General features: G+C 35.9%; 1 protein-coding gene across 1 annotated transcript in view; it reads left to right on the plus strand.

Moving 5' to 3' along the window:
• Positions 1-14,144, plus strand: part of AKAP6 (A-kinase anchoring protein 6) — a 218,574-nt gene that overhangs the window by 159,140 nt on the left and 45,290 nt on the right. The window contains exon 9 of the mRNA XM_054400703.1: positions 12,973-13,119. Coding sequence (XP_054256678.1) covers positions 12,973-13,119 — 147 coding nt within the window. The remainder of the gene's footprint in view (positions 1-12,972; positions 13,120-14,144) is intronic.

Below are 14,144 nucleotides of genomic sequence, written 5' to 3' on the forward strand. Positions count from 1 at the left end.
TGCAGTTTCTAACAGCAAAGGAAGCTAGTTATTTATCATTTTACTGAGGAATGCTGTGAATTTTCCATCATTTGCATCTTTAAATCAAGGCTGGATGCAATACTGAAAGATTTTCTCCAAGCCAGAAAGTTAAGAGTTTAATATAGGCAGAGAATGTAAGACTAGGGCACATTTTATACAAGTGGTAAGGTTAGATTATGACAATTTCTTGAACTTCAGATCTGTGAGTCAGCCCAAGTTTTGTCAGAGAGTATTTTGGCAGAATGCCATTAGAGATGAGAGGAAGCTTTCAGCTTTTACCATGCCAGCAAAATAGCAGAGTTCACATTTAGCAGGAGCATAAATCCTTGAAAACAGACACCTGAAATCAGAGAAATAGAAAGAAACAGAGGGAAAGTTTCTTGTTTCTAGCTGTTCAGTAGAGAAAAGGAGCTCAGTGTCATTACATTCACATTTTTTTAAAGGTAAATGTTAGTCTTAGTCTTGTAGGAGAAAAAAAAATTTAAAAAATGTATTGAGTTTAGAGCTAAGGTGTTTTCTATGGTGACTAAAATGTAACCTAAGTGCAATAACTCAATTTTTGTCAGTCTAGTGTGAAACAAACCAACATTATGTCATTCTGAGCTCAGGCAATATGTTTTGTTGGACAGAATGTTGGCGCAAATCTCAAAAGACTTGTGTTCCCACATCAGAGATCTTCCCTGAAACTGGACATGGCATCCATTTGTATCTTAGTTTCCCATTTTAAGTTGAGAATAATATTTCTCCACCCTCATTTGGCTGTTTTGAGTCCACCTTTTTGGAGCATAGGATTGGCAAGCTTGAGCCTTCTTGGAAGAGGCTGCATACCCTTGCACCCTTACCTTTCCCAGTCGCAGCAGCTGCTGGAGATACAGAGAGAGAGGCTTTCAGCATGTCCTGGGCTGTTCACTTTCCAGCATTTCTGGACAGAACATCTCACTCCATTACATCCATTACATCACAGTGTAACAGAGAGAATATTTCTGTTCCCGATGACACTTCACATGTAACACTCCTTGAGAGTTACAAAGGCCTTAAAGAGCAAGCCCAGTCCACATGCAGGAGGTCAAAACCAGGATTTTTTGGTCTTTTCCCCTTTTCCCATTATATGTGTGATTGTTCCTCTCATTATTGTTACTGTTTAGGTTTTGTGTGTGTTAAATCATTTAAACTATTTAAATATGATTACATTCCAGAAGTCCATTTTTAGAAATTAACTCAGAGTCTAAGACTATGGAGATTTGAAAAAAAAGTCATATAGTATATCATGTATGTTAGCTTTAGAAACAGTATCCACACTGATATAGACTTTTAAATATAAATCAATAAATATAGTGGTATTTTAGAACTGAAATACATCTTGGAAGATGTTTTTTGACCTCTTAGAAGTTTTTCCACCTCCAAAGTAGTGTGGCTGTTGCTAAAGAAGCTCCCTGGGCATAGCTGTTTTGACTACCAGTGAGGAAGAGAAAGCATCTGTATTAAATACCCACAGGTACCTCAGTGTGTTAGCAGTCTCAGATGCTTTGAAGAAGCCTGGTTGTTAGTTCTTGCTGTTCGGTCGTCTTTATATACTTAGTTTGTTTCAGACCATTGAACTTCCTACTGATAAGGTAAAAAATGATCACTGCTGTAACTTTTACTATCAAAGCTGTTAATACCATAAAAAATGAAATAATTTCTTCCATGTTAAAATAATTCAATGACATTTGTGAGGTGTGCAACTTCTTGCCAACTCTTCTAGTTTAAAACATTATCTGTTTGAGGAAAGCATATGTTAGAAATTTTTAATTCAGTGATAGGAAAGGCACTAATGAAATATGTATGTATGAATTTTGTATTGCATAAGTTTTCTCTTTCTTGAAATGTGATTAAAAGCCAAACATCTGGATTATGTTTAAAAAGCTTGAATTTCCAGTTTTCAGAGAGATTCAATCTATTTTGACACTGTACACTTAGCCTTAACATTTTCAGCATGCTGTTAACATTACTTCTTATTGCAAAAAAAAAAAAAAAAAAAAAATTTCAGGTTTAAACAAAGTTGGACTTCTCCTAATGCTAAAAATGTTTTCTGAAATAGCTCTTTTTGCAGCATTCACAGAGCCATAGTTGAGGCTGTGTCATCAGTTCTGTTATAAATTTGCTCTTAAAAGCAGTTTGTAGTTATCATAAATATAACTTTTCAACTTGAAAGTATTTTTTCTTTTATTATAAAAGTACGTTGTTTTTTCCTCGAATAATATTAAAAATGAAATAACGAGTTCTTAAGAATTAAAATAATTCAGTATAAAATGGGCCACTGTGATCACTTAATGGTCTTGGGATGCCAGCATTGACTTTTTGTTATAATAACATTAATGTGTACTGGAAAAGTGAATAGCCATTATCTGCAGTGTCTTTTGAAGGGTTCAGGCTATGTCTGCCTGGAAATGTTAATAAGTACTTAACTATGTAACTTTCTTTTTAACATATTTTAACAATAGTTTTGATCCGGTAGGTTGGTAATGGTATTGCTGTAAGAGGAATTAGGGTGATTGCAGTGTTTTAGATAGTCAGCAGAGATGTTTTAGCACTCCTAGTGGACCTGCTGGATGTGCCAACTCTGACATAACTCAAGGGAAATTATAAGGAACAAACCAAATAGCCCATTATAAAAACTATTAACTTTCACTTTACTTAAAACAAGACAGGATGCACGTTTGAAATAAAAATTACATTTTTCATTAATAACTTTTGGGCATACTGAGAAATCTGCTGCCAGCACTCTTTCTGATCAGCACCTAGATTGGCCCTCACACAGATGTAAGCCCTGTCTTGTATAGAATAGTTCAAATCCTTTAAAGATCGTGTTGTTACCCTAGATACTACAGCTAATGAGAACTCAGACCCACATGTTCTGAGGGTAGAGACTGAGCAAGCTAGACAATCTGTCTGATCTTGACTTCAGGTCACTCACCAGCTTGCATGGATTGCAAGGCTATCACCACAGGCCAGGGATGACTTTTCTTTTCTCATAGTTGCAAGGTCTAGTAATTTAGATCACTAAAGCCACTGTGCCTTAAATGGTGTCTGTACTGATCTTTGTGGATTTTCCTGTCCTTTACTGGAGACTTTGAGTTCTACCTCTGTTGGTCTGAGGAACTTAGATTTCCATTTGGCTCTTTTAGCAGTGGGGAACTTCTCCCATGAAACTGTAGGAAATAGGTAAGAAGAAGAAGAAGATCTAGAGATATTCTACCCCCAAATACACGCCAGTAGGCATTGCCAGAAGAGAGGATAATGTCTTTGTTGATTTTCAGTCAAACTTCACTCACAGAAGGTTATTACTGACCACCATTAACATTCTGGCAGTGTAACTATGGAGTAAGGACTTCAGAAGAGCCAGTCTGTGAAAGATAAATGAGCAGGAACATCCATTTCAAAACAGAATGATGCCTGTAACACACAACCTGACAATAGTTGGTGCATTTGGAATTAAATCTTTGTGTAGAGGAGTTTCAATTTTATGTTTCATGCATACTGCAAAAGCAAGTGGAGCTTAGCGGAAAAGGGGATAACAGGTTATAAATTACTTTCTTTGATTATCTTCTTCAAAAATCTCCATAATCTTACATTGTTGTATTTTACTTTGTAAAAATGTAAGTGTGAAAATGTAGCTATTTGAAATTTAGTACAGGTAGGGTCAGCATTTCAAAATATCCAGCCAAGGATGGAACTGCAACTCCACCTTTTTTGTTTCCATGACAAATAGTTTCCCTGACATCAGATACATTTTCTGCTCCATAATGGGCAAGCTGCAGTCTACGCCAGTATTTGGGAATCTCCCTCACTTTTTTCTTTTTCTTTTTTTTCCCTCAATAAATAGACCTGAACACCAACCCAAAGATAGAGTAGTTATTAATTCCTGAAGAACACAGTTTTTTATATCTTTATTATCAATTGTCCTCCAGGCAAATAAGTGTAAGTTAAGCTAAATCCACATTTGAGATGTTAAGTATGTCTGTTGGGTGCATCCATTAGTCTGTACCATGTCTCTGGTGCAAGGTGTGAAAAAAAAACTCAAAGCTTTAACAGCACTGTTGCAAGCAATGCAAGATGAGCTCAGAAAGGTCTTTGTATATCAGCCAAAGATCCCAACTAAAACACAGAGTTTAGAAGACCAAGATTGTTACAGACTGAATTGCACCAGCTCTGTGGCCTTGCCTGAACTGTGCCTGAATGTGTATTGTGGCACAGTGTTCTATCATCATCTGCCAGGGTTTGTCTTTATTAGTAGATGAGTAGCAGTTTCTAGATCTAGTGTAATGTCCTGCACTTGATACTCAATTCCCCATGCTATATGAACTCAACCTGCTGCATTTTGGCTATATGTTCTTAGCAATTTAATTACATTTAAAATCTGCTTAATAATATAGTAAATAACTGGTTCTGCTACAGAACTGCATGCTGAAGGTAATGGGATTGACAACACAAGTTGACACTCAATTAAAATTTTCATATATCTAGTGAATTAGCCAGTTCTTGGCTGCTGTATTAAGGTGGAATCTTCCTGCTCAACTGAACACTAAGCAAGACAGACAAAATGCATAATAAAGCCAAGTCAAGACTTAATATGCCCACTCAAATTTTTATTGTTTGCATCAACTAGTAAGCTTGCAGAACAACCTCAGTGATGTGGGTTAAAAAAAATCAATAACCAGTATTTAAACAAATTTCCTCTATATTTAGAGTAATGAAGCTTAAAAAAAAAAATTAAAAAAAGAGAAGCCCTTAAAACTTCTTACTGAATTACTGCCATCAGCAAGTAGATCCATGGGGCTTGTTCGGCTAAAAGCCACAACAGACTTTGTAATGCAATGATGTAATCTTGGCTTTGTGTCATTTATATTCAACCTAAAAAAAACAATTTTCCTGAATAGACAGGCTGACAACAATATTGTTCAGTGTTGGTTTTTGTTTGGATTGCTTCCAAATGGTTCATATGCCTCCACAGCAACACCCCATGCCCGCTTAAGTTTTTGCTGTGAATTCCAAAGTTTCCGCTTTTTCCTCACATTTTATTTTGCTTTTAAAGTCCCAGTTATGTTTGTGAAACTAACCAGCTCAGCCACAAAATTAGGATGTATCTTGCAGAGTGCATTCATTTTACTTTTTGCATATTTTTCCCGAGGTCATGTCAAGGTTAGTTTGAATTCCATCCTACATTAAGACTTCTTTCACAGCTATTTAGCTCTGCAGCCTACTCCCCGCTGGGGTCTGCCCCTTGGGCACGTCAAAGCTTCAGACCTGACAAATCACACACAGATGAAGCTGTACAGTTTTTTAAACAGTTTCATCAGTAATGTGGGTTGGGGTGTTTTTTTCCCCTTTACATTATACTTTTTTTTTTTTCCCCCCCTTACTGGAGTTTACTCTCTGAATTGCAATATTCTGAAGACTGATTTCTCTATGGAAAATTCCCTTGCATAGGCAAGTTGTAAAATAGAAATGGTGTTGTACAGTACATGCCACTCACAGCCTTCCAGAAACTGAAAGTGCTGCAGATCCTCATAATTAATAACAAGATATAGCTCCTTGTCTAATAACTGTAATCATATTTTTAACATCTATTTGCACAGAAGAACCTAAAGCTATAAATGCTGATAAATATTCAAAATTTATCATCCCCATTGCAAACCGGTTAGTTATCCAGGAGAGTTGTTCACAGGGAAAAAACAGAACAAACAAACAAACAAACAAACAAAAAACCCCACAACAAAACCCCACAAACTTCTGTGAGCCTTAGGATTACTTCAATGACTAAATGTTCTTCAGTGTCAAGAAATGATGCTGTACTTTGGCAGCAATCCTTATAGGACTTGGAAAATTTTAAGTGGATGTATATGTGTGTGTGTATGTATATATATGTATATATATACATATATATATATACTTAGCTTCACAACTATATGGAGGGCTTTCACCACCTGCATTCATGTGCAGACACACCCACCCACCCACACACTCGTGTATATGTTGCTGCACAGAAAACAAAACAAAGCAAAACAAACCACAGAACAGTTTGAAGTGTAGAATGCAGCTTGCAGGTGAAAATCCGTTTTCTAAAATTCCTAGCTGTGGACTGCTATCTGTATCTTAGCATTTTGTGAAACTAATGGTGCAACACCATTTCCCATTTAATTGATGAAGTTAAAATGCTTGGCTGCTAATGAGTGTATTAGCAAACAATATACCCTTAACAAGCTTAAGCAGCTCAGGATTTTAAAAAGCAGCTTACTGTCCTCCTCATTTTTATAAGACAAAATGTGCTGCCTTCTACAAATTGCTTGATCGACTGATGAAGTACTATAATTATAGTTGTATTGCAGTTTTGACAAAGCCACAATAACAGATTGTAGTTTAGTCCCCACTCTAGGCACACAACTCTTTGCATTACAAAACCCAGTTTTACTGGTCTAATTCTTACTGAGAACAAAAGGCACCTGGAGATGTTAACTATATACTAAAAGAAAACTTGGAATCTAGGAAATAATAATATTGAAGCATGACTTTTCTTTTTGCAGTTAGTTCATTGGGAATGGTATCTAATGAAGAGTTTTCTAAAGGCTTGCTTGTTTGGAACTAATTAAAGACAGATATCCTAAATAGAAAAAGGATCATGGGAATTACATTAGGTGTCTGGAGACTTGTTATTCTTTTGGTACTCTGAGTAGATTGTGGAAGTTGTTAGGGATTCAAGAAATAAGGCAAGCTAATAAAAAGTTCTATTTTTCTGGTTATTGGCCAACTATTGTATTTTTGTTTGCAATAAGATTTGTGCCAACAGGCTAGGGGCTTGAATAAAACATTTAAACATTTGTGCATTAACACATTATGGTGAAAAGAGAGTCTTGTGCTTTCACTCAGTGCATTTCAGCCTTCAATTAATGTGAAAGCACTACAATGCCTATGCAACTTCTCTTGCCTAGTGGTGCACCATTTATCATTGCAGTTTTACATTGACCTTGACACCCACTTCATTAGAATAAAGATTGTCTACCATTTAGGTTACATTGTTCCTCTGCACAGAGACCCCATGCAAATTTCTGTTCAGATAGAAGAGCTGTGAGCCTGTCAGAGGTCATCTGCATTAAATGATTGCAGCTATTTTCCAACTGCTTCTTTTCATTCTGCTCAATTCAGGCTAGGAGGATCAATCAAGCCCTCTGCCTGAAACAGTGGGACTGCTGGGAATATAACTGTTTTTGGTAGTAGTGGATATGCCCTAAACAGTATTAAATATTTAATATAAATTCATTAAAGGCCATACAAAGTCTTCAAAAAGATATTACATTTATAGTAAAATTTAAAGGGTTGTTATCACCTTTCTTTAAAAAAAAAAAAAAGGCAGAACAATGAGAACCAACTGCATAATTTTTTAATGCAGGCAAAATTTAGTTCATGAAGTTACTTAATGTTGCTCTCACTGTGTTTATTTCTCTAGCTGCCACAGAAGGGGGGGTGTAGCAAAAGTGTAATCCACACTGCCTACTTTCTGGAAGGAAAAGCAAGGTGTCTGCAAAGATTTAGGACAAAAGTGCTAAGGTTTGTTTTGTTTTACAGGCAGGCATCCACAAGCACATGCAGCCTCACACAAATACATGTTGTACTATTGTGCTTATTTGTAGGGGGAAAGAGCAAATGGAAACGTTAGCGCTCTCCTTCTTGAGTTTTCTGAGTGATATAATTGGAATTAAATTATTAATGGGAGATACTTAAAAAAGATTGTTTTATGATCTTCTATTACAGAATTTGCAATTCATTTTAATATTTGTAGTTTGATTTATATCAAAGATAATGCAATCTATGTCCAATTAACAATACATAGCCAATGTAATATGATTTCCAGATCATGCAAATGGAATAAGCTAGAAGAGGAAAAACTGATTCTTAACCTCAGATGTAATTTGCTGTGTGAGTTCTGGCAATTTTAAATGACATTGCACTTTTTAATTTTTCCAAAGGCTCAGCAGCAAATTCATCCCAATCAAGAAAGCCTATTATTAATTTACAAGGACAATTGTAGGAGTCTTTATAATTTCCCTGTGCAATTATTTGCCATAAATTGCTAATAGTGAAATACATGAAGTTTGCAAGAAACAGCAACTGCTATTTATCTAGACGGATCACTCAGCCCAGATCTTGAATATTGTCCAGAGGTTCTAGTGCTATTGACAGCATAAGAAATATAACCAAGCTCCTGGACGGTTTCTAAAATGTTTCACACTGATAGTACCAAAAAGGTAGAAGTATTACTGGCTATTGTGAAGTGCAGGCTGGCCTCTAGCAGATTCCTTCACTTTGCTTGTATACAGCTGAGCTTTGGACCCTGGACTTTGGAATAAAAAGAGTCTTTGTTCATCACTGAATGGCATTAGGCATGGGCTTCCTAAGGGGCCACCATGAAGCCTAGCATGAAGAGTGCAAACATTACCCAGAAAGCAAAGTGAGAATGTGTGTGAAGAGATGATGGACAAATATTGCTATATGTGCAGTGCTGTATGTTTGGATGTATTTATATTACATTTTTGATGAGTTTACTTGTGGAGCATTCCTGACTCAGTTTTATGCATGCAGTACGTTTTGCAAACGTGTGCCATTGCCATTGCTGGCTGTGCGTGCACATACAGACACCGAACTTCTGTGTGCATGGTTTTGTCTCTGCAGCAGTTGAAACACCCCAAGAAGGCAAGTTTTTTAAATTTAAATATCCAAATCCAGGTGAAACTAGAAGTGCAGGTCACTCAGCCCTGATCTCAGTTGTGTTTCATACGGTGCCATTTGACTGAAGATACTTTGTTAGTATGTGAACGATGGAATGCAGAACATCTATAGCACTGCCTTATTCCAATAATGGAGAAAATTCACTGGCTTAATTCTTCTGTACTTCGTAGCCATAGCTCCACTGTGTGTTCAGTATGTCTAGTCTCTTTTCACTATAACCAACAGAAGCACCATACAAAAGTCTTACAATGGATGTCTTAATCTCTCTGTGTGCTTTTAGAGCATTATTTTGAATTCCATCATGCAGGCTTTTCCCCCCTCCCCCCCTTTCCTCTTCTGAAGTTTTATTACAGCAACAGAATTCCCAGGGAGCTTTAGGGGCAAGGTTCGCATAATATTGCCCTAAAGTTTTGCTGGAGAGGTGGAATCCACACCCCAGTCCTGATCATCTTTTTGTGGTGTTTCTCTATATGAAAGATGCAGTGCGCAGCCTTACAGAGTCGTTAACTGTGTACAGATTTTTTTATTGTTTACCAGACAGTGCACATCTACGAACCTTTCACGATGATTTCTTTCTCTGACCTCTCAGTGACTAGGCATCTTGTTCCTTAACACTGAGGGAGGCTGAAAAATGCTTGAGTTGCTCAATGTGTGCCTTCTATACCAGTTTCAAAATGGCTTATTCTTCTGGTTTCCATGGTGACAATTAACACTGTTACAAGGCATTGTTCCAGTCTCCATTTGGGCAGAATTTTCGGGTGTGATTTTTCACACACACACACACAAAAATGTTTTATATAATTTTTTTTAAAGGAAAAAAGGAAAAAAAAAGGAAAATAAAAATAATTTTAAAAGAAAAAAAAATTAAAAAGGGGGGAGAGAGGGAAAGGCACAATTTAGTATAAAGTGTCAAAAAATGCGTCTCAATCAAGCCTGCCTCGATTTCTGAGAATATTTTTGTCAGGGGAACTAAGGATTTTAACTTGCCTTCTTTTGGCATTCAACTTCTGGTGGTTTCAATATTTTTGCCAGGCTTATTGACAGGTAAATGATACTGCCTTTTTTTTTTTTAAATTCCACTGTTATTTGATCATATTGAGAAGGAATAAAAAGTCAAAATTCTTTGACTTACATAACAATGTTTTGAAATTCCTTTGACTGGTGTCAGGAGCACAAAACCCTCTGTGCATGCACACAGCTAATCATGCTGTAAAGATTTTGCAGGTTTCCCAGTACATTGTTTGGGGATTTTTCCTCAGTTTTTTGATATGACAGATGTTGGAAATGAAACATTACTCATTTGTTTATTATTGTGGCTATTGAGAGAAACCTGCAACTTCAACTTTCTTAATCTCATCTTTTGCTATTAAACAGTAATCTATATCATAGCGTCCCCAGACTGTCACAATGGAGCAGGTTTTGCTCACTTAAAGCTGAGGAATGAATGAATCTGAAGATTAAATTATCTTCTCACCACAGGATTAAGTAGTCCTACCAGACTAGGGTTGTGCAGCACTGATAGAGCTGGTAGCTAATTTTTCCATGCAACTGCTTAGTGTGTAGGTGTTTAATGGATTACAAAATAGCATTAGCAGTAGCATCTCATGCAATCAGTTCTCAAACTGTACATCCTGTACATTAAGCTCTTTCTTTAACTTAAAATACACACTGCAAGTTAAATATCCAGGAGTGAAAAAATACTAACTCTCAGTCACATATCAATACATGTAATAATGAACTGAATTCTTTCGTCTTTTACAGTTACAGTATAATGCATTTTCTATCAATCAGCACTTTCATTGTTCTTGTTTATACAGTAGGTTACATGGTGACAAAGACAGAGCATGTACATAAAATCTAGCTTATTTATTTTTTAATGTAATAACCTTTTATAACATCTGTCACACTTTTTTGCCTATGCTGCACTGAATTATTTTATCTAGTCCAAAACTAAATGAAACATCTTCTGTTTCTGTGTTAACAAGAGCATTGTAGTTATGAAACATGCAGTGTATTTTATTTCTTCATCAGTCCTGCACTTCCCTGGAACATACCCAGCCCCAGTTCAGGCAGCAGCAACTGGCAGCCTAGAACAGGTGATGAGTATTAACTAGCTGTGACTGCACCAGTGTCACACAGCTAGAGGACTCCCTCAGTCTATTAATTCACTTGACAAAAGAAAGGGAGTTGCACGAACTAGATTTCTGTGCCTAGCAAATTGGACTCTGGATTCCCCTTGATATTACATGTACTTATGGAAATAATTATGCAAATCCTTTTCAGCTATATCATCTTTAAATAGAAATCAGATTACTTAAAGAAGATTGTAATCTCCTCCAGTAACTATTCTAGCTGAAAAGGCAATAATGCAGGACCAAGAAGGATACTTGTTGAACATTTTAGTCCAATAAAATCGTGTTGCCTCTTGGTGGAACCAGTTCCCCAGTGCCTAACCTGGTTGCTACCTGCTGTTGTACATTTCTAAAACCTTAGCTGCAGCACACCAAGTATCAAAAGGCAAGTTCTTTATAAACAATTCCTTGGCTTTTGCTATGCATATTCATGTAAATTTGGATACGCAGACACCTGATCAGTGTTCATTAATAATGAGAAATGGTTTAAATCACCTCATTTAAAACATTTGCTCTATGATCCACAAATGACTAATATTTGCTGAAGTTTACATAATACAAATGATGTGCATGTGTTGTGTAAATGAGAGATTAAAATACGAAACTAACAATATGCAAACATATGCATGGAAATGCTGAGGACCTGTTAGCTGAAACAGTGATTTCACAGCTTTATTATTTTCTTTAAGATGTCTTTGATTGTATTTTTGCTTTGTCTTCCTAAAGAGCATGTTCCTGGATCTGGCAAAGGGCCCCATGTTTTAAACATGCCTCATTCTAGTTTAAATTTTTATACTTGGCCCGGTTATTAACATTTTTAGTGTGAGCTGCTGTAGCAGTTTTCTTGGCTGAATTTAAAGCAAAGAAAGCTTCATGTTTAGGATGCAATCTGCTAATAGCTATGCATAATTTATGTATGTCTTGTAAACACCTTTGCAAGAATATGTGCTGAACTCTCCTCTTCCAGTAAAAGGTGCATTTTGGGCTGTATCAGAACTTCTGTTTCTCTGAGTGTTTTGTATGTAAGAGGGAGAGGGAGTTAGCTTAAATAGATGTAGGTTATGTGTATAAGCGGATGCCTATGTTTTAAATTTTCTAAAATTTATTTACCAGCTATTAAAACAAAATTAGTCACTATAATAACTATTATGTGTAATAATTAGTTCAGTTTTTTTGAAAATACAGGTTTTAAAGAGATTTATTTGCCAGCATATCTGTAGATTAGAACAAATTTTTATAAAATACATAAGTAATATACAACTATAATATTTATAAAGTAATTCTAAAGTAATTTTAGAAGAAGTTTCTGGTTTTGTTACTGTTTTGTCTGGGTTTTTTTGGTTTTTTCTTCACAATAAGTAACAGTACAACAAATAAAAAGTAGTTTCAGCTTGAAGAAACAATCGGATTGTATGACCATTGTGGCTGTTCTTGTTTGTGTCCCATTTCACTGCTCCCGTTGGTTGATGCAGTAAAAATCAAGTTACTGGTTTTGTGTAATAAAGGAATTATGTCTAATTGTTTTTGTAAGGTGAAACTTCACATTTTCATGTGTAATAGCACTTCAGGCCTCTGTAAGAGACAAAATTCACAATGAGAGAGAGAAACTGTGCAGGAAACATAATTATTTCTTTGTTTTGATTTTTTTTTTTGGATGGAGAGCCTCAGTGTTGCTTGCTGAAGTAACATATGTGAAAAATAAGGTAGCACTGACTCAAAAGAGACAAAGGGAGATCATTCTTCAGATGAGGGAGTTAGTGAATATTATTCTACAAGTGAGTATTGTGAGTGAGTGAATGTTACCATATGTAAATCAACTGAGAACTGTATGTGTAGATACGTCACCCAGAAGACTACGTGCTTGGGACCTAAACTTCTTGTGACATGCCATGAGAAGGTTGTGTGCATAAAAAAATCCCCAAAACAACAACAAACCAAAACATTTTAAATTTGCATAGTGAGCATGATGATAACTGGGCACATAGAACCGAAGTTGAAATTTTTCTAGAGGAAACTCTTGGCAGTAGTTGATGTTATGTATTTCTTTTCATTGTAGAGATACAATGTAGAAATGTCAATCAGGCACCCGAAAAAGATGGAACTGCTTAGCAAGGTTGAAGCTCTGAAGAAAAGTGGTGTTTTACTACCAAATGATCTCCTTGAAAAAGTGGATTCAATTAATGAAAAATGGGAGCTGCTTGCGGTATTTGCATTTTTATTACTGTTTGTGGGTTATGTGTACATTTTTGTGTGTTGAAGTACGCTGTCTGTCTGATTTCTAATTTGAGGCACAAATATCTCTCTCTTTCAATTCACCATGTACATTTCAAACAAGCTACTCATGCTATTATAAAAACTCCATAGTATTTCCCTCTTCTGTTGATTTTTTTTTTTTTATTCCATGCTTGTCTCCTGTCTGACTTTAATAATTTTAGTTCTTTAATACATAAAAAATGTAAGTAAAATATGCCATGTATTACGGGTATGCACCAAGTCAACTATAATGCAGTATATCTGATATACACTGACTGTCATGCCTGAGTGAATGTTAATAGAATTTATTCTGAAGGTACATGTTAGAGACATCTACTGTTTAACTATTTACTATACCCTTAAGATGAAAAGTGGGGTTGTCACTGCATATTTCAGGTCACACTGATGGCTCAAAAACGAATATGCAGATTCAGTTCAAATCTGAATACCTGAAGCTAAGAATACAGCCAAGGATGTGTTTCCTCCTGCTGTATTCAGCTCACTTTTGACAAAAGCCAAAAAAGTTTCATGTAATTCATTTCACGCTATGATGGGCTGGGTCTCAGCCAAAGAGTGAGATACAAGAATCTGGCAAAAAAAGCAATATAGTGATTCTGTTACCCAGAGACCAGTGATGGCACCATGCAGGAGACACTATTGTCCTATTGTTGTAAAACAGCTGAGAGAGAGAGAGGTCAAACTATATATTTTTCCATCCACTTCTCTCCTTAATTGCCTTCACTTCAAATCAAGGGTAAGATAAATTTATAAATTACTTTAAATGATTAATTATAGATGTGTGATATTAGCAATACAGTTACATTGCATAATTTTGCATGCTATTATCTTAGTTTAAAAACATTTCTAATGTATTACGAGTAAGCTATAGATGCAACCTGCCAACAACATTTTAAATACTAGCTTGTGTCACTTAAGCTTATTTGGTAATGCAATTGCCATTTTACAGAGGGTGGG

The sequence above is a fragment of the Indicator indicator genome, chromosome 4, assembly GCF_027791375.1.
Source record: "Indicator indicator isolate 239-I01 chromosome 4, UM_Iind_1.1, whole genome shotgun sequence".
NCBI lineage: Eukaryota > Metazoa > Chordata > Aves > Piciformes > Indicatoridae > Indicator > Indicator indicator.